This window comes from Pezoporus flaviventris, unplaced genomic scaffold, assembly GCF_033815535.1.
Source record: "Pezoporus flaviventris isolate CSIRO_AGI_PZ_B2104156 unplaced genomic scaffold, CSIRO_AGI_Pfla_v1 ptg000029l, whole genome shotgun sequence".
In the NCBI taxonomy this organism is placed as follows: Eukaryota; Metazoa; Chordata; class Aves; order Psittaciformes; family Psittacidae; genus Pezoporus; species Pezoporus flaviventris.
In genome coordinates, this window is record NW_026892577.1 from 19,349,822 (window position 1) to 19,373,561 (window position 23,740).

The 23,740-nt window shown below is 63.5% G+C and overlaps 3 protein-coding genes across 7 annotated transcripts; 2 read left to right on the top strand and 1 right to left on the bottom strand.

Moving 5' to 3' along the window:
* Positions 1-5,002, top strand: DNPEP (aspartyl aminopeptidase). 2 transcript variants are annotated; one of them, XM_061459472.1, is made up of 15 exons: positions 1-70; positions 200-275; positions 355-443; positions 515-628; positions 964-1,089; positions 1,206-1,336; positions 1,704-1,788; positions 2,255-2,362; positions 2,590-2,667; positions 3,026-3,109; positions 3,361-3,521; positions 3,670-3,709; positions 4,035-4,136; positions 4,389-4,556; positions 4,887-5,002. In XM_061459472.1, exons 1-15 carry the CDS (start codon positions 65-67, stop codon positions 4,935-4,937), a joined length of 1,419 nt encoding a protein of 472 aa, XP_061315456.1. In that variant the 5' UTR covers positions 1-64; the 3' UTR covers positions 4,938-5,002. The 2 variants fall into 2 exon arrangements, with proteins under 2 accessions (XP_061315456.1, XP_061315457.1); XM_061459473.1 differs by lacking the exon at positions 4,887-5,002 and adding an exon at positions 4,723-4,857.
* Positions 5,003-5,788: 786 nt separating this feature from the next.
* On the top strand, positions 5,789-17,129 carry PTPRN (protein tyrosine phosphatase receptor type N). Its single transcript, XM_061459479.1, has 23 exons — positions 5,789-5,953; positions 7,618-7,668; positions 7,861-7,974; positions 8,218-8,323; positions 8,452-8,650; positions 8,833-9,157; positions 9,352-9,468; positions 9,581-9,660; positions 9,743-10,029; positions 10,501-10,587; positions 10,747-10,826; positions 11,042-11,106; positions 13,344-13,556; positions 13,676-13,885; positions 13,976-14,123; positions 14,244-14,317; positions 14,620-14,697; positions 14,830-14,949; positions 15,039-15,205; positions 16,241-16,294; positions 16,411-16,475; positions 16,587-16,660; positions 16,757-17,129. Exons 1-23 carry the CDS (start codon positions 5,857-5,859, stop codon positions 16,826-16,828), a joined length of 2,883 nt encoding a protein of 960 aa, XP_061315463.1. The 5' UTR covers positions 5,789-5,856; the 3' UTR covers positions 16,829-17,129.
* Positions 17,130-17,540: 411 nt separating this feature from the next.
* On the bottom strand, positions 17,541-23,304 carry DNAJB2 (DnaJ heat shock protein family (Hsp40) member B2). Of its 4 annotated transcripts, none has more exons than XM_061459477.1 (10): positions 22,777-22,893; positions 21,856-21,945; positions 20,732-20,841; positions 20,262-20,315; positions 19,992-20,108; positions 19,741-19,830; positions 19,507-19,612; positions 19,330-19,400; positions 18,869-19,084; positions 17,541-17,940 (listed from the first exon to the last, which is right to left on the bottom strand). In XM_061459477.1, the coding sequence occupies exons 2-10, from the start codon at positions 21,918-21,920 to the stop codon at positions 17,930-17,932; spliced, it is 840 nt and encodes a 279-aa protein (XP_061315461.1). In that variant the 5' UTR covers positions 21,921-21,945; positions 22,777-22,893; the 3' UTR covers positions 17,541-17,929. The 4 variants fall into 4 exon arrangements, with proteins under 4 accessions (XP_061315461.1, XP_061315459.1, XP_061315458.1 ...); XM_061459475.1 differs by having other exon boundaries at positions 19,992-20,111; XM_061459474.1 differs by lacking the exons at positions 17,541-17,940; positions 22,777-22,893 and adding an exon at positions 23,132-23,304 and having other exon boundaries at positions 17,947-19,084; positions 19,992-20,111.
* Between the last annotated feature and the right edge of the window lie 436 nt (positions 23,305-23,740).

Below are 23,740 nucleotides of genomic sequence, written 5' to 3' on the forward strand. Positions count from 1 at the left end.
CCTGGGCGCATTCCTCCGGGCCAGCAGGGGGCGCGCGGTGCGGGGTGTGGCGGCGGCGGCGGCCATGCAGGTACCAGGAGCCGGGGTGGGCGCGGGGAGAGCTGTGCCAGGGCCCTTTGGGGGGGCCCCCGGGCTCTCAGGGTGTCCCGGCCCGGGGTGGGGGGGTGCTGGCGCTGCCCGCTGACAGTGGTGCCTGCAGGGCTCAAAGCAGGCCGCGCAGGCGGCGGCGCAGGAGCTGGTGAAGTTCGTGAACCGGAGCCCCTCGCCCTACCACGGTGAGGAGCGCGCCCGGCCCCGCTTCCTCTTCCCTTGCCTTCCCGTCGGCGCGGCCCTTGACGCCTCTTGCCCCCGTAGTTGTGGCCGAGTGCCGCAGCCGGCTGCTGCAGGCCGGCTTCCAGGAGCTGAAGGAGACGGAGCACTGGGAGGTGCGACCGGCGCAGAAGGTGAGCCCGGCTGGGGCGGGGAAGCGGCGGGGCCTGGGGGCGGCCGGTGCTCACCCCTTCTCTGCCCGCAGTACTTCGTCACCAGGAACTACTCCACCCTCATCGCCTTTGCCGTCGGCGGTCAGTTCCAGCCCGGGAATGGGTTCAGCTTGCTGGGGGCGCACACCGACAGCCCCTGCCTGAGGGTAAGGCTGACCAGCCGGCTGCCTGCCCCCTGGGCTGGGGCCTTTCTGGTGCTCTCCAGCTTCAATCCACAAGAAAAACGACCCCGACTCCCCCCGTGCCCCACAACACCAATGCTAGCTCCCTACACTAATCTGCCACTCAGAGCAGGCCATGCTGACCCCTGCGTTGCTCCACCTGCTGCTGTCACCTCAGTGTCCTGTCCTGCAAAGCACATCACAGCACTCAGCAATGGCAGGATCAGCCATGAGACTCTGGGTGTGCTCTGCCTGGTCCCAACCAGTTACCCAGCGCTGGGGCTTTGCAGTGCCAATGTGACACCTCTGCTGTCATCCAGGTGAAGCGGTGCTCGAAGCGGGGGCAGGTGGGCATGGTGCAGGTTGGTGTGGAGACCTATGGAGGGGGCATCTGGAACACGTGGTTTGACCGTGACCTCACCGTGGCCGGGAGGGTGATCATAAAGGTGAGCTGATTTGGGGCAGGCACAGTGGGCCAGCTCTGTGTCTGTGACTCCCACCCAGAGTGAGACCTACTGCAGCCTCTCAGCCCTGGCCTCAGCCTCCCCTCCTTGTGTTTCAGGACCCAGTCACAGGGCGCCTGGAGCACCGCCTGGTACGTGTGGAGCGGCCCGTCCTCCGCATTCCTCACCTGGCCATCCATCTGCAGCGCAACATCAATGAGAACTTCGGGCCCAACACTGAACACCACCTGTAAGGCCTGCCTCGGCCCTGATCCCTGGCTAGCCCATGGGAGGGCTGCGACCCAGCTGGAGCAGTACCCAGCCTCAGCTCTCTCCCTTTGGCAGCTGCTTGTCACAGTGGGGAGGTCTGCAATGGCTTTTCTTAGCCCTGTAGAGTTCTCCCAGGAGATGCTTCCAAGCTTGGGACTTGGGAAAGGACACTGGGGTGTCCTAAGGTGGCACAATAGATATGTGCCTGAAATGCTGTGTGTCCTTGCTCCATTTGGTGTGGCAATCGCCCCCTGGAGGAGCAAGGCAAGCACCACCGAAATGGTTGGTTGTGTGTGACCCAACATGTGAGCAGAGCCCTGGCAGCTAACAGCACCGTCTCCCCACAGGGTTCCCATTCTGGCTACTGCTGTGCAGGAGGAGCTGGAAAAGGAGGTCCTCATGGAGGCCACACCTTGCAGTGCTGCGTCCCAGGTGAGTCGGGTGCAAAGGACTAGCAAGGGTGCTTGCTAGGACCTCACACTTGACACCTTTGCTTTCTAGCCCTCAGGGACCTGCCAGCAGGTTCTCCTTCTCCCTATGGCCTGCTAGTATACTTCCACTCTGCCCCAGCGCTGGGTACTTCACTTGTCTGCTCAACCATCAATCTCTTCCCACCCTGGCTTGCAGTCATCCTATAGAACAGGGTGCAGCCCCCATAAAGCTGTCACAGACACCCTGCGCAGGGAAGGGGGATTGCACAGGGTGCAGAGAGCACCTCTTTGAGCAATGCCAGTGGCCCTGGTGTCCTGTGTGGTGTGGCAGCTTGACCGTAGGACATATTAGTAGGAGGGAGGACCAGGCCAACCTAGGTGCAGTGTGGGACAGCTCTGCCACAGGAAGCAGGGGGTTTCCCTGCCATCCACTGCCTGCCTGATGGGCAGCTCTGCTTTCTTCCCAGGCAGAACGGCACAGCCCTGTCCTGCTGTCCCTGCTCTGCCCCCAGCTGGGGGTGAAACCAGAGCAGATTGTGGAGCTGGAACTATGCCTGGCGGATACACAGCCAGCGGTGAGTAAGGGCAGGAGCTTCCCTCTGCCTGCATGTAGCTTGCAGGCTGGCACTGCACAGGTTTTACCTGGCATGCTTCCTTTGCCTGGGGCATTCCAGGGCTGGGAGCTGAGCGCAATGAGCAGAGGCAGCTCCTGGGGGGGCAGAGAAGAGGGGCTGGAATGGGGACCCAGTGGTAGGTACTGTTTGGTGACACAGCTCTGCTCCTCCTGGCTCTCTGCCTGCAGGCACTGGGTGGTGCCTTTGAGGAGTTCATCTTCTCCCCACGCTTGGACAACCTGCACAGCTGCTACTGCGCCCTGCAGGTGAGCACAAGGGGAGAGGACGCTGGAGGCCACAGCATGGCCCGTGTGCACTCTGGCTTGGCTTATTGGAGCCACGAGTCAGCCTGAGGCTCTGCAGGGAGATGTGTTCCTGTGGGATGGGTCTGGCCTGCTGAAGGATCTGGGGTGGGATGGGGGCTGCCTGCTTTGCTGGGTGTGTGGGGTTCCCAGCAGTACCCAGGGGAGAGTCCTGCTCTCGCTGGGCAATGTGCGTGCCTAAAGTTCCATTCCTTGGTGCTTTGTGCACTGCTGGGGAACTTTCTACTGGCTCACTGATAAGCTTCCAGAGTTGAGGTGGCTCTCAGGCTCAGGTACAGTCCTTTCTCCTGTACCCCTGCAGGCCTTGATTGACTCATGTGCAGCACCCTCTTCCCTCTCCCAGGAGCCCAACGTGCGTCTCATTGCACTCTATGACAACGAGGAGGTGAGTGAGGAGCACAGCAGTGGATGGCTGGCAAAGTTCTTTGCTCTTCCCTAGTCATGCCCAGCATGAGATAGATCCCAGTGGGGCGAGGGTGGGGGTTTGCTTACCCCCCCTGTGGAGCATGGCCTAGGCAGGGTGTGGGGGTTGGAGTATGGTTGGAGGCTGCTCTGCTGGCTTTGGGGAGCCCCATGTCACTCAGCTGACTCTGGGCTGCTGGGGGTTTGTGCTGTTCTGATGGTGGTCCTTGGCAGGTAGGGTCAGAGAGCGCACAGGGCGCAGAGTCCCTGCTGACAGAGCTGGTGCTGCGCCGGATCTCATCATCACCGCAGAACCTGACAGCTTTTGAGGAGGCTGTGGCCAAGTCCTACATGATTAGTGCTGATATGGCCCATGCAGTGCACCCCAACTACGTGTGAGTACTGAGCAGTGCGGTGAGCTGTGGCAACCTCCCCTGCCAGCTGGGGGGGCCTGTCCTGTCATTCCCCAGGGATACAGACAGGAGTCCTTTTTGCATCAGGGAGGGAGATCTGTAGCACAGAACTCCTGCTTCTCTTTTGCAGGGACAAGCATGAGGAGAATCATCGTCCAGCTTTCCACAAGGTGAAGGCAAACCTCTGCTTTGGGTTGGGCTGGGAGCTGTCTGTCTGTCTGTCCTGCAGTGCTGTGAAACGTTCAGCCACTCCCTGGAGCACAGCCCTGGGGTGCAACTCAGTGGCACTCAAATGGGAGACGTTTGCTCTACAGCACAATTTGCCCATGCTGCGTGCCTGGTGTTAATCTCATGGGACCATAGCCCTGACCCAGGAGCCCTTCCCTGCTGCTAGGTTGGGGCTGGACAGCACTGCTTGGGCATGGACGGGTGTTTCCAGAGCCACTGCTTATCCCCAGTGCCAATCATGGGCCTGTGGTGCCTTCCCTTGTGCAGGGCCCCGTCATCAAAGTGAACAGCAATCAGCGCTACGCCTCCACTGCTGTCACTGAAGCCATCATCCGGGACATTGCTGCCCGTGTGGGTGTCCCTCTGCAGGTGAGTGGGGCTGGGGAAGCCCTCCGTGGATGTTACCAGCTTGGGCCACAGCCCTGCCCCTGTGTTCAGTTACCTTGTCCGTCCCCACTGTTCTGGGGTTCCGGGGCTGTCTCAGGGAACATGTCCCATCTCTGGGGCATTTTGCACCCTGGTTTTGGGGTGGTGCTGCTTTCCCGGCCCAGGTTGCCTCCTTCAGGCCTGGGGGAGGCTGTGGGCAGCCTGGGGCGTTGCTGAGGCCATGTCCCCATGCAGGAGTTTATGGTGCGCAATGACACACCCTGCGGCACCACCATTGGCCCCATCTTGGCCTCCCGCCTGGGGCTGCGCGTGCTGGACATTGGCTGCCCGCAGCTCGCCATGCACTCCATCAGGGAGATGTGCTGCACCTCGGGCGTGCTCCAGAGCATCACTCTCTTCAAGGTGAGCTCCAGGTTCCCTGTCCTGCACTGAAGCCTCCTCCTTGCTGCTCTACACCTTTTGCATCCCCATGTCCTCATCCAGCCCCCGCCTTGGGGCTGAGCCCAGCCATCTCAGCCCTCCCTGATGGCTGCCGTCCCCAAATGGTTCCTATGGCAACCAGCACTAGCCTTGAGTCAGTGATGGGTTTCTATGGCGACGTGGTCCTGCTCTCTGTGCGTAGCTGCCTGTTGTGATGCCCTGCGTGTGTGTAACCTGGCAGAGAGCCACTGCCTGTCCCCCAGCCCCATGCTGCCCTGCCCAGCCCCACCCTGACAGCTTGTCTCCTTCCAGGGCTTCTTCGAGCTCCTGCCAGCAGTCAGCAGCAGCCTGGTGGTCGACTGAGCACGGCAGGGAGGGAGGGAGCAGCTGGGGTTCAGCCCTGGGGCCATTAAAGCTTCTCTGCATCACCAGCGAGTGATTTCTTGAGTGCAGCTGGGGCTGGGGGTGATGCATGTGGGGAGAACACCCACAGCTCCCATTTCTGCCCTCCCCAGCACCATGTTGGGTGGAGGGCACCAGGTGTCCTATTGAGCAGGCAGAACACAGCCTTCCTTCCTCTGTGAGAGGCAGGGGGAGGATGGTTCGTGCCTCCTGCAGTGCTGGGGCTGTCTCCATGCCCAGAGGAATAATAGGGGACTGAGCCTGCCCTGCCATGGCCAGGGGTGTAGGGAGGGGCCCTATCTGTTGCTGTCAGCCCCAAAGCTGCAGCTGCTTGCTTCTGCCAGGGCCCTGTCCAAACCCTCCAGGTGCCCTGGGTCTGCTGCTCCCCTCCTGCTTGCCCTGGGTCCATGTCGATGGGGAGGGGTGAGAGGGTGTGGCCCGTTGCTTGCTGCTCATTGGTGTCTTCTCAAGGGCGTGGCCTGCGCGGGAGCCAATGGGACCACAAGACTGGGAAAGGGCAGGCGGTGATTGGTGGGGGCGGTGACTGGCGGAGGCGCTGCCGGCGCGGCGGCGCACCCCCCGGTGGGCGTGGCTCGCCTCCAGGGAGGTTGCGATTGGCGCAGTCCTCGGCCGTCTACCCCAGGGGCGCGACATCATTGGCCTCGCTCGATAACTGGGGGGCGTGAGCCCGAAGTGGGGGGAAAGAAGCGCAGTTCTCTGATTGGTTTCGGTCAGAGGGGCGTGTCGCGGCGGCAGTGGGCCGTGTCCCATTGGCGGAGAGGCGGCGGTGGGCGGGGCACGCGGCTCGGCGGGGCGCGGGTTGGCGGCGGCGGCGGGGGCGCGGCCGGCGGGTGCGCCATGGTGCGGCCGTGAGCGGAGCATGGGGCGGCGGCTCCTCCGGGCACTCTTCTGCCTTCTCCTCCTGGCCGGCCGAGGGCTACTGTGGGACGGCGGCGCCTCCGCTACCGCCGCGCACGGTGAGACCGGGACCCCTGGCAGGGCGGCGCCCCGAAGGGTGGGGGGCGTTTCCCCGGAGCGGCTGCAGGGCAGGGAGCTACGCGGCCGGTGCTGTTACCGCTGCCCTGGATGCTGATACGGCCACAGTGGCAGGCCTGGCCCAGGTGGAGAGGGGGAGAAGGCGTCTTGGTTACCAGCACGGCGGATGCGGCACTGGCACCGGGGGGCGCCACTCTCCCGGGTCTGCTGATGTTACTGGCCTCGGGGCACCCCAGCGGCTGCGGAGTTTCTGACGCCACCGGGGCCGGTGGGACAGGATAGGAGCAGGGCGGTTCTCTCTCAGACTCCCTGCCCGGAGCAAAGCCGGTGTCTGGGGCTGCCACAGGAATGGAGAACCGCAGGCAGAGGCCCCGAGCGGCGGCTTCCTCCAGGACCCCGGCGCTCTTTAGCCGCCCGTTGCCGGCAAGCGCGGCCCAGTACGGGACACAAGGGTGGGCTGGTGCACCTGCTGTCCTCCAGGTCGGCCCGTGCGGTGTCTCCCCGGGGATCCGGGTGCCACGACGGGTAGGAAGGCTGCAGCCCCCCCCCCCCCCCCCCCCCCGCACGGCACGGTCCCGGTGGTGGCCGCTGACTCACTACCGGGCGCCCGGGACTGCTGCATCCCCTCATCCTCCAGCGGGCCCAGGAGCGCTGGGACGGGTCCGGCAGCTCTGCAGAGCCCAGCCGCCTGCTAGAGCAGGCGGGAACGGCGCCGGATCGGCTGCGGCTGAGCCCCGTCCTGCCCGGGGAAGCCTCCCGGGATCGGGATCGGTGCCGCTTCTCCCGGCGGAGCTGAGCGGAGCGTCCCGGCGGGAGGCTACTGCGTCGCTTCAGCACCGCGGACAGCGCCCTCCCTGCCCCGCCGGCCCGGCCCCCCACCCGCCCCTCCCGTCGGCGCCCGGGGGTCCGTCCTCGGTAGCGGGGTCCTGTACCCGAACCTGCATTGGCCCCTGCCCCGGGGGACTGGCCCCTGGGTGGCCGGGTCTCAGGGACCTCCTTCCCCACTTGCCCCCTTCCCCCGCGGCGGGCTCGCGGGCCCCTCCCTCCCCTCCCCCCGGTTGTTTTCTCGTTCCTTCTTTGCCATCCGGGGCTGAGTCATCGCCTGCTGCCGTCTCGCTGCTGACGGTCTTGGACCGAGACGGGGGGGGAGAGAGGAAGGGGGAAGCCGCCCCCTGCCTAAGTGCTGCCCCCCGAAGGGGATGGAGAGGCAACCCCTTCCCGCTGCCTGCCTGCTTTGGGCCCCCCGTTGCAGGGAGGGTGGATCCCCGGTGTCACAAGGTGCGGGGCTGTGTCCCTGCCTCGTAGTGCCTCATGTAGGAGGGCAACAGACACGATCTTGTGGGACTCTGTCCCCTCAGCCTTCCCTTCCTAACTGCTGGCACCCCAAAAAACTCCAGGCCTCCTCCTGTCCTTAGAGCTAGACAGGTTCTGTACGCAGCCCCCATCTTGGGTATGAGTGGGAGAGGCTGGCACTGAGGCCCTGCCTGTGGCTACCAGGCTGTGCCCCCCCCATCACTACATTGCTCCCCCGTGGCACTTCCCTGGGGGAGTGGGGGTCCCCAAGCAGCTGGTGATGAGCAAACCCCACTGTAGACCCCGTTGGGCACAGTGCTGACTGGCCTGTGTGTCTGTCTGTCCATCCCAGGCTGCCTGTTTGACCGGAGGCTGTGCTCCCCCCAGGAGGTGTGCGTGCAGGGTAGGTGGCTAGCAGGGGTGCAGGGATCCCTTCTTCCTTCCCAAGGGGATGGGGGAGGATGCAGGGCTGCCTTGCAGGTGAATTGGGGTCCAATGTGGGCGGGCCATGCCAGGGAAAGGTTGGGACCGTGTCCAAAGACTCCCACCCCAGGGGTGTTCATCCATCCAGCTCCACTGCCTCCCTCTCTTGCAGATGGGCTGTTTGGGCAGTGCCAGGTGGGCTCTGTGCAGGACAGACCCTACTTTCAAGTCACCTCTCCTGTGCTCCAGCGCCTTCAGGATGTCTTGCGGCATCTCATGGCACAAGGTGAAAGGGGGAGTACGGTGGGAAGGGGGTGTCAGGCAGCATTGCTGGGTGGCAAGTAGGATTGCTGGGGTCCTACTGCCCCAAGGGCCAGGCTGGGCTGAACTGGGGTCCAGCTGATTCTAGCAGGAGCGGTGTCAAACCCAGGCAATGTGATACAGGGTCAGGACATGATGGTGGCCTCCCATGTACTCACCCCATGGTTCCCAGGCCTCCTCTGTGTCTCACAGCCCCTTCCCATGGCAGGGCTCTCCTGGCAGGATGGCATCACCCAGTACGTGATCTCGCAGGAGATGGAGCGCATTCCCCGCATCCGCCTGCCGCCCTCACTGGAGCCAGCGGCCAGGGACAGGTAGGGCAGTGCCAGCCACTGGCCTACGAGCAGAGCAAGACAGTTAGGGCTTTGCCCTTCAAATAGGGTTTGGAGGAGGGGCCTCCCCCATACCCAGGTGAGTCACCCCAGTGCTGTTTGCATCCAAGGTTCCTGCCCCTCCGTGGCTCCCCCCGGCGAGCTCAGCTCCCCGCGGACCCGGGCCTGCCCACAGCTCAGCATCTGGGGCAGCCCCCGCCGCTGCTGCCATCCCCTCTGCTGCAGCGCTACCTGGAGCACCTCCTGCTGCCCTCCCTGCCCCAGCTGGGATATGAGGAGGCTCTGCTCAACCCCTACTCCTACCATAAGGTAAGCTGGGGGGCAAGGGTCCTTCTCCTAGCTGGAAAGGTAGAGACGGGCAAGGGGCTGCTGCACTCCCCACATCTTCCCTCTGCCGGTGCTGGGGTAAGCCCCGCCTCTGGGGTGCCCTGCCGTCGGGTGGCAGGGGCCCTGTGCCGTTTAACCTTGGTGGCTCTGTGTTTCGGTTGCAGTTCAGCTACCAGGACAGCGCTCACCAGCTCCCTGGCGGCTCGGCCAGGCAGAGCCCCGAGACCTCCTCGCTGCTGGGCCGGGTCCCTGCCCAGGCTCTTTTTGGGGCCGGCCCTGTGCCATCCTATGGTGGGCAGCCAGGAATGGACGGGGGGCATCTCTTCCAGGACTTGGGTATGCTTTCCCTGCCCAGAGAGAAAGCGGGCCGCCCCGACCCTCCCAGCGCCAGGTTCCAGCACAGCTTACGGCTCCCCAGTGACTACAGGGACATGGAAGAGAAGGAGCAGCCAGCGCCCCTGGCTTCCCAGCCACCCCCTGCACAGACAGGTACCGTGTTCTCCAGCCTTCATCCCCATCCTGTCCCCATACGTGTTCCTCGTAGTTCAGACTCTCCCTTTCTTTGGCTTCATGCCCATGGGTGATGTGTTCCCTTAACCACACCTGCCCCAGCTGATGCATACCCAGCCCATGGTCACTGTGCAGGGGCACAGCATCCAGCCTGATGCAGTGTTGTGTTACAGATGCTGCCCTGAAGAGACTGGCCTCTCTCCTGGCCAGCTATGGCCTGGGGCTGCCGGAGCTGAGCCCTCAGCAGCTGAGCAGCCTCTCCACCCTCCTCCAGCTGCTCCAGAGCTCTGGTGAGTGGGTCACAGGGACTGGAGTGGTGGGTGCCCACACACCCTGTTCCAGGGTAGGGAGTGTTGCCCTTTGGGGTGCATGCTGCAGGACCTCTGTCTCTCTCCTTCCCAGGTCTTGCTGGACCTGAAATGCCCACAGTGAAACGGGTGGGTTTGCAGCAGAGTGGTGCTGGAGGAGGTGCCACAACACAGGTGGGATGTGGGGAGGTGATGGTGAGGCAGCCCCCTAGGGGATTCCTCAGAAGTCCCAACTCCTCCCTTTCTCTCCCTGCAGGTGATGGAGAGGGGCATGCAGCACGGAGAGCAGCCAGTGCCCCCTTCCTCCACAGTACCAGCCCCCAAAATCCCAACCAGCAGCACCCCAGGGGATGGGCTGAGGGACAGAGCAGTGTCCTCACCAGCCCCTCAGGCTGAGCCGCAGCAGGGACCCAGTGAGCAGGTGCTTAGCCCCGGGAAGCCAATCGTGGTGGAGAAGAAGAGCTATACACAGGCGAAGGATGGTGGGGTGCAGCGGGGCACACGACCACCGGATGAGTATGGCTACATCATCACAGACCAGAAGTGAGAGCTGGGGGTCAGGCAAGGGGGGTGTGTGTGTGTAGGGTCTGTATCCCCTCCATGCTGGCTGTCATGGCTCCACATGCTCAGCTGAGCCTGTTTGGGTCTGTGGTAGGGTCAGCTCCCCAGCCCCCCTCTACCCATCATCCTTATCCGACCCCAAAACCTCCCTCCCCCAAAGCCCAAGCCAAGGCCAGAGCTCACTGCTGCAGGACAGGATGCTGGGGTGGGCTCAGCCAAGTGTGTGCACAACTGCCTCTGTGCACACGCCTGTGCAAGGGGGAGGTGTCGGTTTATCCCCATCACCACACTTCCCCATGCTCTTACCTCCTGCCACCCTGACCACCCGGCAGCCAGCACAGCCCTTGCTGCATGCACAGAACTCCCTGAGCTTGCTTGTCCCGCTTCCTCAGCCATGAGGAGCTTGGGCTCTCCCCTTGCACCCAGCTCCTCACCCTGCCACTGTCCCCACAGGCCCCTGGGGCTGGCTGCAGGTGTGCGGCTGCTGGAGCTCCTGGCCAAGCACCTCCACCTCTCCACGGCCAGCTTCATCAACATCAGGTGAGGGCAGCGGGGCCATCGGGTCCTGCTGTCACAGCCCTGGCCATGCACAGCCATCTGGGAGGCAGGCCAGGAGGGAGCACGCTGTGGTGGGGGGTGGGGATGGGGATGGGGGCTGTGCTTCCCGGTCTCATGCTGTGTCCCCCCCTTCCCCGGCAGTGTTGTGGGTCCTGCTCTCACCTTCCGCATCCAGCAGAACCCCCAGAACCTCTCACTGTCAGATGTGGCCACACAGGCTGGTGAGTTGGGCAGGGATCCCCTGGTCCACTCTTCCCCTCCCTGAGGGGTGCCCAGGAAGTGGGGGCTCCCACCATAGATCCCACTGTCCTTGTCTGAACTGCAGAGCTGGTGTGGAGTGGGCAGTAGTCGGGAGTATCCCTTGGCTCTGTGTCTGGCAGGGGTCTCACGGGTCGGGGGGGGAGCACCCCTCTGACGATCTCCTCTCTGTTCACAGAGCAAGCGAAGGCAGAGCTGGAGGCTGAGCTGGGCCTGAAGGTGGTGCAAACAGGAGTGGGAGAGGTAGGACAACTGTGCCCATCCCTTGGGGCTGGGACAAAGCTGGGAAGTGCGCTGTGCCCCAGCCCTGGGGTGCAGGGGTCCTCATGAGCAAGCCTACCCTGTGGGTCTGTGGGGCAGTGAGGAGCAGGGGGCTGTGTTTGGGCTGCTGTGCTGGAGACACAGGGGTTGAGCAGGAAAGCTGCAGCTACCCCTTCCACCCAGCACTGTGATGCTGCCTGCGCTCACAGCGCACTCTGCTCTTTCCAAACTAGCAGCTCCATAGGGTTTGAAGGCAGTTTGGAAGAGTGTCCCAAAGGTTTCTATCCCCTCCATCCATAATCTGGGGCTGCACTCTGCAGGGCTCGTTCTCACCCTCACCTCCCTCCAACTGGGCACCCCAGTGCCAGGCTGTGCCCAGAGAACCCTAGAGACCATGGCTAGGCAGGCAAAATGCTGTCATGCCCCCAGAGAACAGCAAAGCAGCTGAAGACGGGGATGGAGCAGGAGCCATCTGCTTGGAGAGGGACACCCCCTCCCATGCTCCTCTGGGGACCCCAGGAACAGTCTCCTGGGGGAAGGAGCGGGGCTGGAGATGGGGAACTGAGCATGGCTCCTGTGTTTGCAGTGTGGGGAAGGGAAGTAGTGCAGCTTATCCTCAACGGAGGGTCCCCATTTCCCACCCTCCTGCCTTGTGACTGTAGCTGTGGGCAGGGAGGAAGGAAATTGGGACCTTGGAGGAGGAGGACGCCGTGGAGAAGGGGTGGCCTGGCTAAGGAGGCAACCTGTCTTCATCAGCAACATGTGGAGCGTTGCTATGGCAATGCCTTTTGATGTGGCAGGAGCGGGAGAGATGGCAGAGATAACAGGAGCTGGAGCTGAGAAGGCTGAGGCAGCTTTGTGAGCCCTCTTCTGCATGGACCTCCCCAGTCTAGACCAGCTCGTGCTTTACCCCCACCCTCCCCTGCCCAGGCTCTGAATTCAGTGGGACTGGTGCAAAATCTGGGGAAGAAGGGATGTAGAGAGGCAGGGGGAGAGCAGGACCCAGGCAGGCCTGTAAGGGAGGTCCCTTCTGCCCCCAGCCCTGCTGACCTCTCCAGACCTTCTGACACCTTCAGGGCTGCAGGGCTCATCCTGCTTGGGTGCCCGGGGAGTCAGGATGTGCTGGCACTGATGGATACCCCTGGCTGCAGGGCTGGCTGGGGTTGGCGGCAGGCAGCAGAAGGGACCCCTGTGGTGAGGGCATCCCCAGGCGAGGATGATGATGATCACGTAGGTGATGACGATGCAGTGTTCCCCCGGTAACCTCATCAGGCTTGCAGCCAATAGAAGGCCATGGCAGTGAGGTAATGCTGGCCTCTGGCACCTCATTGGCCACAGCACATTTGGTGGCGGTGATGTCCCAGCATCCCTGTGCTGCCCCAGGACCCAGCTTGGGGGTTGACAGCATCCTGATCACCAGCGACTCTGGGACAAGGCCTTAGGAAGGGCTCTCATTCAGCAAATGCTCAGCATCATCCTGTCCCAGCATGGGACTGGCACAGGTTGGGTGTCCCTGCCAGCCACCAGGAAGGAGCCCCGGGGGCACTGCCTGTAAGGTGGCAGGGGCTGCTCTGTGTCCTAGCTGGGGAGAGTGACTGGGAGGACCTGTCTCCCAGCCACCAACATGGCACCAGTCCTCTGGCAGCACCAGCAAATCCCACTGTGTCCTTCCTTGGAGCCCTGGCTGCAGGGAAGAGCCAGCCCAGTTAAGGAAGTTCCCTGGGAGATGTGACCACTGCCCTGGACCTAGTGCTACAGTGGTCCATCATTTGCCATAAATCCTCCAGGCTGAATCTGGCCCTCATTGACTTCCAGCTGGGCATGATGCCACTTAACCTGAGCAACATGGGGCTACTGCCTGCCCTGGAGGAGACAGCTCGGGCTGGAGCTGACATGGGGAGCAGCCCTGCTTGCTAGGAGCAGGGGGAGCAGCAGGTTTCTGTTGCTTGGCCTTGGCCAGGCTCAAACCAGCACCAAGGATTGTGAGCAACATCCCATGCGACATGCAGGTGGGTGTGCTGTGTCACCCCAGTGACACCCAGCACTCCAGTGACACCAGTTCTGCACCCGCTGAGGATGCTGGGACAATCAGTGCAGCACCGAATGCCCTTGCTCCGCTTCAGTATCCCAAAACCCCAAGAGTGGCACAGAATGGGGTGCCTGCCCACCCAGCCCCATGCGGATGCCTTTTGCTAACCCTTGCTTGGCTCTGCCCCCAGCGCAACGAGGCCGCTGCCTACTCACGCCCATCCCGCTTTGGGGATGGCTTCCATACGGTGCTGCTGACCTTCATTGTGCTGGCCTGCGTGGCGGGCATTGCCATCGCAGCCTCTGCAGCCTTCTGCCTCCGGCGCCATGCCAAGCAGCGGGAGAAGGACCGCCTGGCTGCCCTGGGGCCTGAGGGTGCTGCTGACACCACCCTGGAATACCAGGTAGGACCCCATGGGATGCAGGACCCTGCAGGATGCAGCACTGCTGCATCAGCATCGCTTGGGGCTGCCCTAGGGCAGTGCCGTGGCCAAGGGACAGGGCTCTTACTGGGGTCCCCCAGGAGCTGTGCCGCCAGCACATGGCTGCCAAGTCTCTCTTTGGCCGCACTGAGGCATCAGCAGCACCAGCAGAGACCTCGCGAGTCAGCAGCGTCTCATCCCAGTTCAGCGATGCCCCACAGCCCAGCCCCAGCTCCCACAGCAGCACACCCTCTTGGTGCGAGGAGCCCGTCCAGTCCAACATGGACATCTCCACTGGACACATGATCCTGGTGAGCCAGCCTGCTGGGGTGGCAGGTTCCCTCTCCAGCACCCCATGTACCCTCCTGGCTGCCGGGATGACCCCTGCCCTTCTGCCCCAGGCATACATGGAGGACCATCTCCGCAACCGGGACCGGCTGGCCAAGGAGTGGCAAGCTCTCTGTGCCTACCAGGCTGAGCCCAGCATCTGCTCCATTGCCCAGAGTGAAGCCAACCTGAAGAAGAACCGCAACCCTGACTATGTGCCCTGTGAGCATCCCCAGTGGCCAGGGACCAGCTTCCAGGGCCCTGGCAGGAGGGTGCTGTGGGGCATGGGGATGCCTTGCTCCCCCAGGCACTCACCACAGCTCTTGGTCTCCATTTCCCCAGATGACCATTTGCGGATCAAGCTGAAAGCTGAGAGCAACCCATCCCGCAGTGACTTCATTAATGCCAGTCCGATTGTGAGTAACCACCCGGGGCTCCTGCCCTGCCACCCTGTCCTGTGATGCGCTCTCGGCACAGGCGAGGCTCCCACTCTGGGGTGGAGCAGGACTGAGCTCGCTATCTGGGGGCTACATTGCTTGTGAGCGATATGCCTGCCCTACTGCTCAGATGTGGTTAAAACCCATTTCCCTCATGGCTGTGGCACCTGAACCTCCCTCCCCAACCTGCCCATCACCCCTGGGGTATTCCCCAGCTCCTCCTGGTGTCACCCAACCCTGCCTGAAGAGCGTGTAGTCTGACACCCCCTTCCCCACTCCAGATTGAGCACGACCCACGGATGCCAGCATACATCGCTACGCAGGGGCCACTGTCCCACACTATCGCTGACTTCTGGCAGGTGAGTGTCACCCAGCAGTGCCAGCCCACCGGGGTCCTTCTGTGCTGCCCACCACATGGGTCACAGTAGCTTGGCCCCCCCTCCTGCCTGGGCCGTCACCCTGTGGTGACACCCGCTGTGCCTTGCTGGCAGATGGTGTGGGAACACGGCTGCACCGTCATTGTCATGCTGAGCCCGCTGGCCGAGGACAGTATCAAGCAGTGTGACCGCTACTGGCCAGATGAAGGCTCCTCTCTCTACCACATCTACGAGGCAAGTGTGGCCAGTAGCCTGGGGCAAGAGCGTCCTCCAGCCCCCTGTCCCTTGAGTGCTGATAGCCACGGGCTGCCTCTCTCGGGCAGGTGAACCTGGTGTCGGAGCACATCTGGTGCGAGGACTTTCTGGTGCGCAGCTTCTACCTGAAGAACGTGCAGTCGCAAGAGACCCGCACCCTGACACAGTTCCACTTCCTCAGTTGGCCGGCCGAGGGCATCCCCGCCACCACCCGGCCCCTCCTGGACTTCCGCAGGTGAGCGCCCCCGCGGCACCGTGTTCCGGGGAGCCGGCAGGGATCTCAGCCGCGGGGGGCCCATGGGCGAGGACAGCGTTGCCGCTGTGGTCGGGGTCAGGGCTGCGGCATGGACCGGCGGGGGGGCAGAAGGCTGCCGTGCATGGGGAGGAGCAGAACCACCCGGTTGCGGCCAGCTTGGGATAAGGCTCTGCAGAGCTTGGTGGGCAAGAAACCTCCAGCGGAGCTTGCTGGGACTTTCCAGCTTTTGTGGGGAGAAAGGGCTCTTCCCCTTAGCTGGCATGGGGGACAGCCGGCCTGGCACCTTCTGCAGCCATGGGTGCAAGAAGAAACCTCTGGAGCCTACCTTGAGCAGCTCTGTCCCATTGCTCCCCATGCCCTAGAGCCAGCAGCAGGTCTCCAGCTAGGGGAGAGGGCAGCGGGGCTGGGACTGCTCCCAGGGGGTTTACAGACAGTGCCTATTTGGGTCTCCGGGTCCCTGGATGGTGGTGGGCTGGGGGCTGGCCAGGGCCCCTTAAGGGCAGCGTGGGTTCCCCAAGCACATCGCCCTCCTCTCAGCTCCGCTCACGCTCTCTCTGTCTCTCTGTCTGTCTCTGTCTCTCTCTCGCAGCTGCCGGCGTCATTTTTGTGATTTGCAGCTAGTAATCTGGCTCCAGTTGCATAGTCACAAAAGTGATCGTTGGCAGCCGTGCCTGCTGCATGGAGCATGCTGGGAGCCCCACCGGCGCCTGGCCCCCAGCTTCGCACCCCACCGGACCAGAGCTGCTCCCCTGGGGTCATGCCACTGTTCCCCTTCCCAGGCTGGGCGCCTCAGGAGCTGGGCTCTTTTCCTTCCCCAGCCCCATTCCACTCATGGGCCCCATTCCATGCCCAGTGCCACTGGGGAGGCAGGAGGAGCCATGTGCCGGACCCCCAGGGCCACATCATGGGATGCCCACTGCCCCCTTCACCCCAGCTCGGCACAGCGAGGGGCTCCTAGCACAGCCTTGTCCCTGGCTTGGCAAGGCACTGACCTGCTCCCTCTTGTCCTTGCAGGAAGGTGAACAAGTGCTACCGAGGTCGCTCCTGCCCTATTATTGTGCATTGCAGGTACTGCTGGGGCTGGCTTGGGGGTACAGCCTGGGGGTAGCTGCAAGACTGGGACCTGCTGGCCAGGACCAGTCCCTGGAGCTGGTCCCCCTGGTCCAAGTGTCTGTGTCTTGCAGTGATGGTGCAGGCAGGACTGGGACGTACATCCTCGTTGACATGGTCCTAAACCGAATGGCCAAGGGTAGGTGCAGGGCAGCACTGCTTCCCCCCTGTTCTGGGGTTTGCAGGACCATGTGCTTGGCCTGTGCCCCCCCCCCCCCCCCCCCAGCACCTTTCTCACCCTCTGCCTCAGGGGTGAAGGAGATAGACATAGCTGCTACGCTGGAGCACATCCGAGACCAGCGACCTGGCATGGTGCAGACCAAGGTACCCCCAAACTGGGGCTCCCCTCCCTCCCTCAGTACACCCCCCAGTGCTGGGCTGCTATGGATCCTCATGCCCCCCCCTCCTCCACTCCCCCAGGACCAGTTTGAGTTCGCACTGACGGCTGTGGCTGAGGAAGTGAATGCCATCCTGAAGGCACTGCCGCAGTGAGGGCAAGGAGCCCTTCCCTCTTGTCTTCCCCCTTGCCCCCCCCCCCCCAGCTTTGCGTACTCTCCTTGCCCTGCCTGTGGGGCCGCTCTCCCTGTAAAATGCTGTCTGTGCTGCTGGCTCTGTTCTCCCCCTCAGACCCTCCCTTCCTCTCTCCCCGGGCATGCAGGGCTCAGCCCCTCTGTGCACAGGGCACCAAAACCAACACATCTGCTGCCACCACTAAAGGGACAGGGTTTGTTTCTCCTAGTCCCTGCACAGGAGAGGTCCAGCTGATGGTGCTGGGAGTTGGCTGTACGCCCCTAAGTTGCTCTCCTACCCCCAGTCTTGCGGTCCTGTGTCAGCTCCCTGTCTGTGCCTGTTGTGGAGTGGGCAGGGGTCCTCCACGGCTGGGGGGTACTGGGTGCAGGAGGGCCTGTCCCAGCCCCTGGTCCTCTCTGTGTGCTCCCACCTTGTCACTCAAGCAGAAGAGAAATTTCTAGAGAAATATAATTTTGTATCTTGATGTGAATAAAGTTCTCGTGTCACGTTTGTGCAGCTGCAGCCAGGCCTGGCCTCTGCCTTTGTGTGTATGGGGGGCAAGGGGAGTCATTGGTCATTATCCCCTTACACTCCTGCAGAAACACATCTCACACCCCACAACCACCAGACAAGTGCACCAGGATGCGGGAAGGACCCCAGAGCCCTCAGCCCACAGATACCCCCAGGCAGCAGCTCCTGCAAACAGGTTTATTGACAGCTGTCAGCAGAAGGGAGCAGGGAGTGGGGGGGGGCTACAGTGAGGAAGTGGGGCAGAGCCAAGCCCCACTGGCTGAGCACAGCCATGCTGCCCCTCGCTGCCTGCCACCAGTACCCCCCCAGCAGCCTAATCTACAGCCCACCACCACCTTCCCCACCACCTCGCGGTGCCTGGGGCATCTCTCCCCAGCCCCAGGTATTGCTCAGCCATAAGCACTGTGGTGCTCCCCCCCACCGTGTCCCACGGAGCCAGAGGGTGCTGGGGAAGGGGGTGGCAGGGGGTGGCCGTGCAGGGACAAAGCGGAGTCCTGGCTGGGAGAGCCTCCATGGGCGAGCAGGCGTGCGCGGTCCCTGGGCGCAGCAGCCTCAGAACACACCTGGGGAGACAAGCGGAGGGGGGGACACAACGGCACCTGTGAAACCCTCCTTGGTCGGGGCTGCAGAGGGGCAGGGAGGGAGTGAGGAAGGTCCCAGGAGGAGGAGAAAGAGAGCCAAGGCAGGACTACAACTGGAAACGACGAGGGCGGGAATGCCTGTAAGCATCACTGAGGGTCACTGCTGCTGCTGGAAGCAGGGAGGCATAGTGCCCCCAAGCCAAGGTAGAGGGGTGACAGTGCCCTGCAAGGTGTGCAAAGCATAGGGCAGGGGTGACCAGGCAGGGTCTGCAGTGGGAGGAACAGAGGAGGAGGGAGTACAGGCAGGAGTGACAGCATCCAGAGGAGAGACAGACACAAGGCACAAAGCAGAGCTCACACACACAGATCCCTCCTTGCAAGGAGAGAGAGCTCAACCCCAGTACTTTCAGCATGGGCAGGGGCAGGCAGCAGCCAGGGAGGCAGTGCCTGGAGCCCCTGTGTCTGCAGGGCAGGCAGGGAGAGAGGAGCAGCTGGAGCCAGGGCACACCTGCTCGCAGGCATCCTGTGCTTCCAGAACCCCACCAGCGCCCCTCTTCCAGCCACCACCCCCAACTGTGGCAGCCCCCCCGCCCCGGGGTGCCACCAGCTGCCTGCCCACCCACCTCAGTGGCAGAAAGGAGGCAGGGCAGGAGAGCCCCCAACCTTGCTGGGGAAGGCAGGAGCCGAGCCCCACACAGCAACACCCGTGTTTTCTCTCTTTGCCCCACGGTAGGGGCACAGCCTCAGCCCCATTCTCAGAGCAGGGGGCAGTGCCACTGCTTCGCTTTGGAGGCAGCAGGTTCATGCCCCTCTGTGGCGGGGCTGCCGGCCCCCGCCACCTCCCGCTCCGGCCCCCCCCGGGTGCCGCGGGCTCTGCGGGAGGAGGATGGGGTGCCGGGGCCGTGCCCACCTGCTCGGTGGTGACCCGCAGCCTCCATCTCCGAGAGGCTGTAGGCCATGGCCAGCTGCAAGTCCTCATCCTCGTCCTCGCTGTCCGTGTAGAGGCAGACGGGCGAGGAGCTCACGGGCTGGCGCGGGGCGGGTGGCGAGGCGGGCTGTGTGCTGGGGAAGGCTTGCTGCTCGCGCCGGCTCAGCTCCAGCCCCAGCGCCATGTCGTCGGGGACACCTATGGGAACAGGGGCAGGGGATGGGGGTCCCATCTGCTCAGAGCTGGCACAGGGCTGCATCAACTCTTGTCCACCCACTCTATGGCAGAGCCCCAAACAGGGCTCAGCAGGGCTCAACCCAAAACCAAGCCTGGATGCAGCACCCCTCAGCCATCCCAAAGGAGAGGGGTCCCCAGAGAGAAAGGGCACTTGGGAAGTGTCACTGACAGATCCCAATAGGTTGGTCTCCAGTGCTGCTTCTCACCATCAATGTGGATCGACTTCAGCTCCCCATCCTCCTCCACTTCCACCCGCTCCCGCCCGTTCTCGATAATCCTGCAGACACACAGACAGACAGTCAAGGGCCAGGCTACCAGAGCATGGCAGCAGCAAGCTGCAGGTTCCAAGGGCCACTGATGAGGAAGGCCGGTAGTGCCCTCACCGCTTGGTGGTGATGCGCTTGCCATTAACGAAGGTGGTAGAGGTGGAGACGGAGCGGAAGCCCAGCCCTCTGTTGCCACCGGAGCTGAAGGACGAGGCAAAGAAATCTGGAACAGGGAGTGACAAGGTCAGTGCCAAGTAGGGAGCACAAGGGAAGCAGGCGATGGACCCTGCTCAGGAGCATGCCATGTTCTCGGACCCCCCAGGTCAGCTAGGGGCTGGCAGCGTCTCCCACCTGAGGATCCTGGGAAGGTGGAAAAGAAGTGACCTCCTCTGTGGTGCCATGGGCCAGGTCCTCGCAGCTCAGAGAAGGGCAGCATCTCATCTGGAAAGCAGGGACCCCCGCATCAATACTGCCCCCATGGCTTGGCAAGCCAGGAGCAGGGCCACGTGGAGACCCCACTGGGGCCAGCCATGTGCTCTGTGCCCAAGCCCAGTCAGAGGGTTATCCCAGAGCCAGCTCTGGCCCCCCTGCCCTGCACACACCAAAGAAGTCAGCAAAGGGGTCTCGCCCGCCAAAGAACTCCCGGAAGACGTCGTGAGCACTGCGGAAGGTGAAAGTGAATTCGGGAGCCCCAGCACTGGCCCCAGAGCCTCCTGTTCCTGCTGGAGGGAGAAAGCTCAGAGTTAAGGGGAGTCCTTGGGGGGAATCCCCAGAGGGGCAGGAAGCCCCAAGGGGTACAGACCCACACCACATCTTCAGATGGGGCCATATCCAGCGCTGCACTGACGCCATGGCTCTGCTCACAAACTCACCTGCACCCATGAGTCCATCCTTGCCATAACGGTCATAGATATCACGCTTTTGTTCTGGAAGGTGAAGAAAGGGGGCTGCGGGGAGCTTGCTGCCAGGCACAGGCAGGAGCACCAATGATGCCCCAGCCAAGGGAAGTACAGAACGGCAAAAGGAGGGGAGTAGCATAAGCCCCCGCTGCACTCGCACTGCTCCCAAACCCAGGTTGAGACATTGGGTGAGGAGGCACAAGCCTCAGCCCCACTGGGGAGACCTCATCCTGGAGGCCAGCATGCCAGCATCTTCCAAATATTGTTTCAAGGGATATGTAGGGAAGTAACCAAGCCCTACAAGCCAGGCAGTAAAACCAGAGGGACCCACTGCATCTAGGGATGTCTACAGATGCAACCTGTGTGAGACCAGTAGCAGGACACCCGAGAATGAGAAGCCCCAAGGGTAAGGGGACACACAGGACAGCACCATGGCCTCTTACTGTCCGACAGCACTTCGTACGCCTCGGCAATCTCCTTGAACCTCTGCTCAGCATACTCCTTGTTGTCTGGGTTTTTATCCGGGTGCCATTTCAGCGCAGCCTTCCTGTACCTGCACAGATGGGCAGCAATGGGCACACAGCAGCCCTCCAGCAGCAGGCCTCCCAGCAACCCTGCTGAGTCCACACCACTGACTCTGCGGGCACAGGCACCCGAGCCTGCTTCATCCAGGACCCTACAGTCTCTGGCATCAAACAGCAGCTTTCTGGACTGGTCCTGCCTCCAGAACAAACATTTGTGGCATGACCCTGTGCCTCATGTGGTGCAGCCTGTGCCTGTCTCAGCCCTGCATGGTGCTCACAGGTTTGCTCCGGAGCCTTCCTGAGCTCCACCATGGGCATGAACGCACCAGGGACTGCTGCAGGCTCCCAGCAATAAGCAGCCCTTTCCTCTTGCCTGTAGCTAGCTGGGGTTAACCCAGCTGCCCAACTTTTCTCACCCATTCTTAGGAAGTCACCCCCAGCACAGACCTCTGTCCCCCACCTCTGTCCCCCCAGGCAAGCTACCAGTCTGCACCTATTGTCCTCAGGTGATGCCTCACCCCGTTGAGAGCATCACGACCTCAGCAGGGTGCCAGAAGGAGCTGCAGAAGGCTCTGGCCACCCCTAGGGCTCCCCCATAGTGCCTGGGGCACAGCATGCTCCTGCCAGCAGGGCCCATGTCCCTGCCAGGGCACATGCTGCTCCTTACCCTGTGAACTCCAGCCCCCCAACCCTGACACCAGCAGAGCCCCCACACCCCAGCCCTCTGTCATCCCCTCCAGGAGAGAAGGGACACCTCCAAACACCAGTGGGACCCACCTCTTACCTCCGTCCCCAGCCCTGGCCTGAGAGCAGAGACAAAGGGACCAAACCCCACCAAGAGATGCCTGTGTGTGGCAGAAAAGCCCAACCCTGCTCTGGCCTCCGCACAAAGGAAACAAAGGCTGGATTGTCACCTCTGGAGCTGGGCCTTCTCCCCACCGGCCTCAAAGGAGCCGCTGCCTTGCTGGCACCGGGAGGAAGGGAGTACCTGTGGCTCAGGCTGCTGTGCCCGGCGGGCAGGGTCATGCCTGACACCCACTTACGCCTTCTTGATGTCATCGGCGGTAGCACTGCGGCTCACCCCCAGCGCTTCGTAGTAGTCCACCATGACGTGAGGCTGTCCCGCAAGGTCACTGTAGGGGGAAAGGCAATGTCAGGGGGTCTCCAGGCGCAGTCTGACAGCACAAGGCATGAGAGAGCAAGAGCAGGCTCGCCGGCCCTCCCCAGGTACTCCGGCCACCCCACAGGTCCTCCAGGAGTGGCTCAGTACCCATCCTACACACGCCTCCCGAGCACCCTGCCTGCACCTTGAGCACGCACAGCCACAGCCGGGACCCCTGGCTGCTGTCGCAGCGCTGTCCCACCTGGATCACCCCAACTCGCCCGAGCAAAGAGACACGGATCCTCGCTGTCAACCCCGCTCCTCTGGCCGCTAAGGTGCTTAGGGACTGGAGCGGATTAAGGGCTCAGCGGAGACCCCCCCCGTGCTGGGCACCCCGGGGCATTTCAACAGGACGACCCGTTCCGGATCGGAGACGGGATTCCGCCGCTCCAGCCCCGCTCCTCATAACCCCGTGGTGCCGCGCCCCCAGCCCTTACTCGCCCCCCGCCCGCGCTGACCGGGGGCATCAGCTGACGGGGAGGGCGGCGCTGGCCCCTGCACTAGTACGGCACCAGTACAGCACCGGGAGCAAGACGGGGCGGTGCCGCCAGAGCCCGCCCCCCTGCCCCGGCTGTAAACACGGCGCTCCCGGCCCGGCGCTGCTGCTGGAAGTTTCCGCTTCCACCTCTCCTCTGCCCCTCCAAGTCCTCCTCCGCCGCCACCAGCGGGCAGCCCTGGGCTGCGGCCAGCGGCTCTGAGACACCGGGAGCGGCAGGACTGGAGGACGCCGCACCGGGCCGGCCCCGCTCCCCGGTGCAACTCTTGTGCCCCTCTCCCGTTCCCCCAGCCGCTCGGTGCCCACCTGCGTGCCGCAGCCGAGGCCTCCCCGCCCGCCCCAGGCCGCCCGCGGCCGGCGTCGCGCGTCCCCCCCCCGCCTTCCCGGACCGCCGCGGGGGTTGGAGGCGGGTTCCGTTGCCCGACGGGCGGCGGCTGCAGCCAACCGCGGCGCCGCCGACGTGTGACGTCATACGCTCGCCTGTCATGAGGGTGAGGTCATAGGGAGGCTCGCTCCGGGCGCCCGTCCGCGTCCGGTGCCTACCCTTCCACCTCCGTTCCTGTCCCGCCGCTCCGCAGCGATCCGCTCCGGCCCTCCCAGCTCCCAGGGCTGTGCCCGGGGCAGCACCGGCCAGGCGAGATGCGATGGGGTGGGCACTGACCTCGCTCGCTGTCCCCGGGAGTGCGGGTAGTGCTGCGAGCACGCCGGGCACGGCCCTCGCCGCGGGGCAGTCCCCGGGCTCCGCTCGCCGCTGGCCTCAGCTGCGCGGCCGATGCCGGCCAGCGGGAGGCGACAGCAGGAGGGGACAGCGGGAGTGACTCAGCGCTTTGCCCAGGCCGTCCCGTCGGGGCGGGGACGGGACACATGGAGGGGTGCAGCCTGCTGGGCTGGCCGGCGCAGGTCCCTCCCTGCCAGGCTGCCTGGCTTCGCTATGGCCCCGGCAGAGCAGCTACTGCCAGCCCCGTGCCTTCCCCAGCTCCACGCAGGCAGAGTGAGCCCACCCGAGCACCACGGTGCCCAAGCGCCCGCAGCACCCGGGATGGCCACGTGCCGGGAGCTTTGATGTGGACTTTTCCTCTGCGTGGCCTCCCGCAGAAAGGCTGTTCTTGCCAGACCTCGGGGTAGTGGGCAGTGTTCTGGCCACAGAGGTCATATTGTTCCCTTTTGTTATCTGGATGGGAGAAGGAGGGAGCCTCGTCTCTGCAGGGCCTTTTGGACCCCTCTCTACCCCTGCATTGCAGCTGGGATATCTCCCTCACCTCCTGTAAAT

Coding starts and splice junctions, on each gene's coding strand:
- DNAJB2 (XM_061459474.1), bottom strand. CDS start 21,920: ATGGTGGACTACTACGAAGCGCTGGGGGTGAGCCGCAGTGCTACCGCC. Junction 20,316..20,731: donor GTACGAAGTGCTGTCGGACA/GTAAGAGGCCAT, acceptor TTCACCTTCCAG/AACAAAAGCGTGATATCTAT. Junction 19,085..19,329: donor GAAGTCGATCCACATTGATG/GTGAGAAGCAGC, acceptor CTGTTCCCATAG/GTGTCCCCGACGACATGGCG.
- DNPEP (XM_061459472.1), top strand. Junction 2,363..2,589: donor TGGCGGATACACAGCCAGCG/GTGAGTAAGGGC, acceptor CTCTGCCTGCAG/GCACTGGGTGGTGCCTTTGA. Junction 4,557..4,886: donor AGAGCATCACTCTCTTCAAG/GTGAGCTCCAGG, acceptor GTCTCCTTCCAG/GGCTTCTTCGAGCTCCTGCC.
- PTPRN (XM_061459479.1), top strand. CDS start 5,857: ATGGGGCGGCGGCTCCTCCGGGCACTCTTCTGCCTTCTCCTCCTGGCC. Junction 8,324..8,451: donor GAGCCAGCGGCCAGGGACAG/GTAGGGCAGTGC, acceptor TTTGCATCCAAG/GTTCCTGCCCCTCCGTGGCT. Junction 10,588..10,746: donor GCCAGCTTCATCAACATCAG/GTGAGGGCAGCG, acceptor CTTCCCCGGCAG/TGTTGTGGGTCCTGCTCTCA.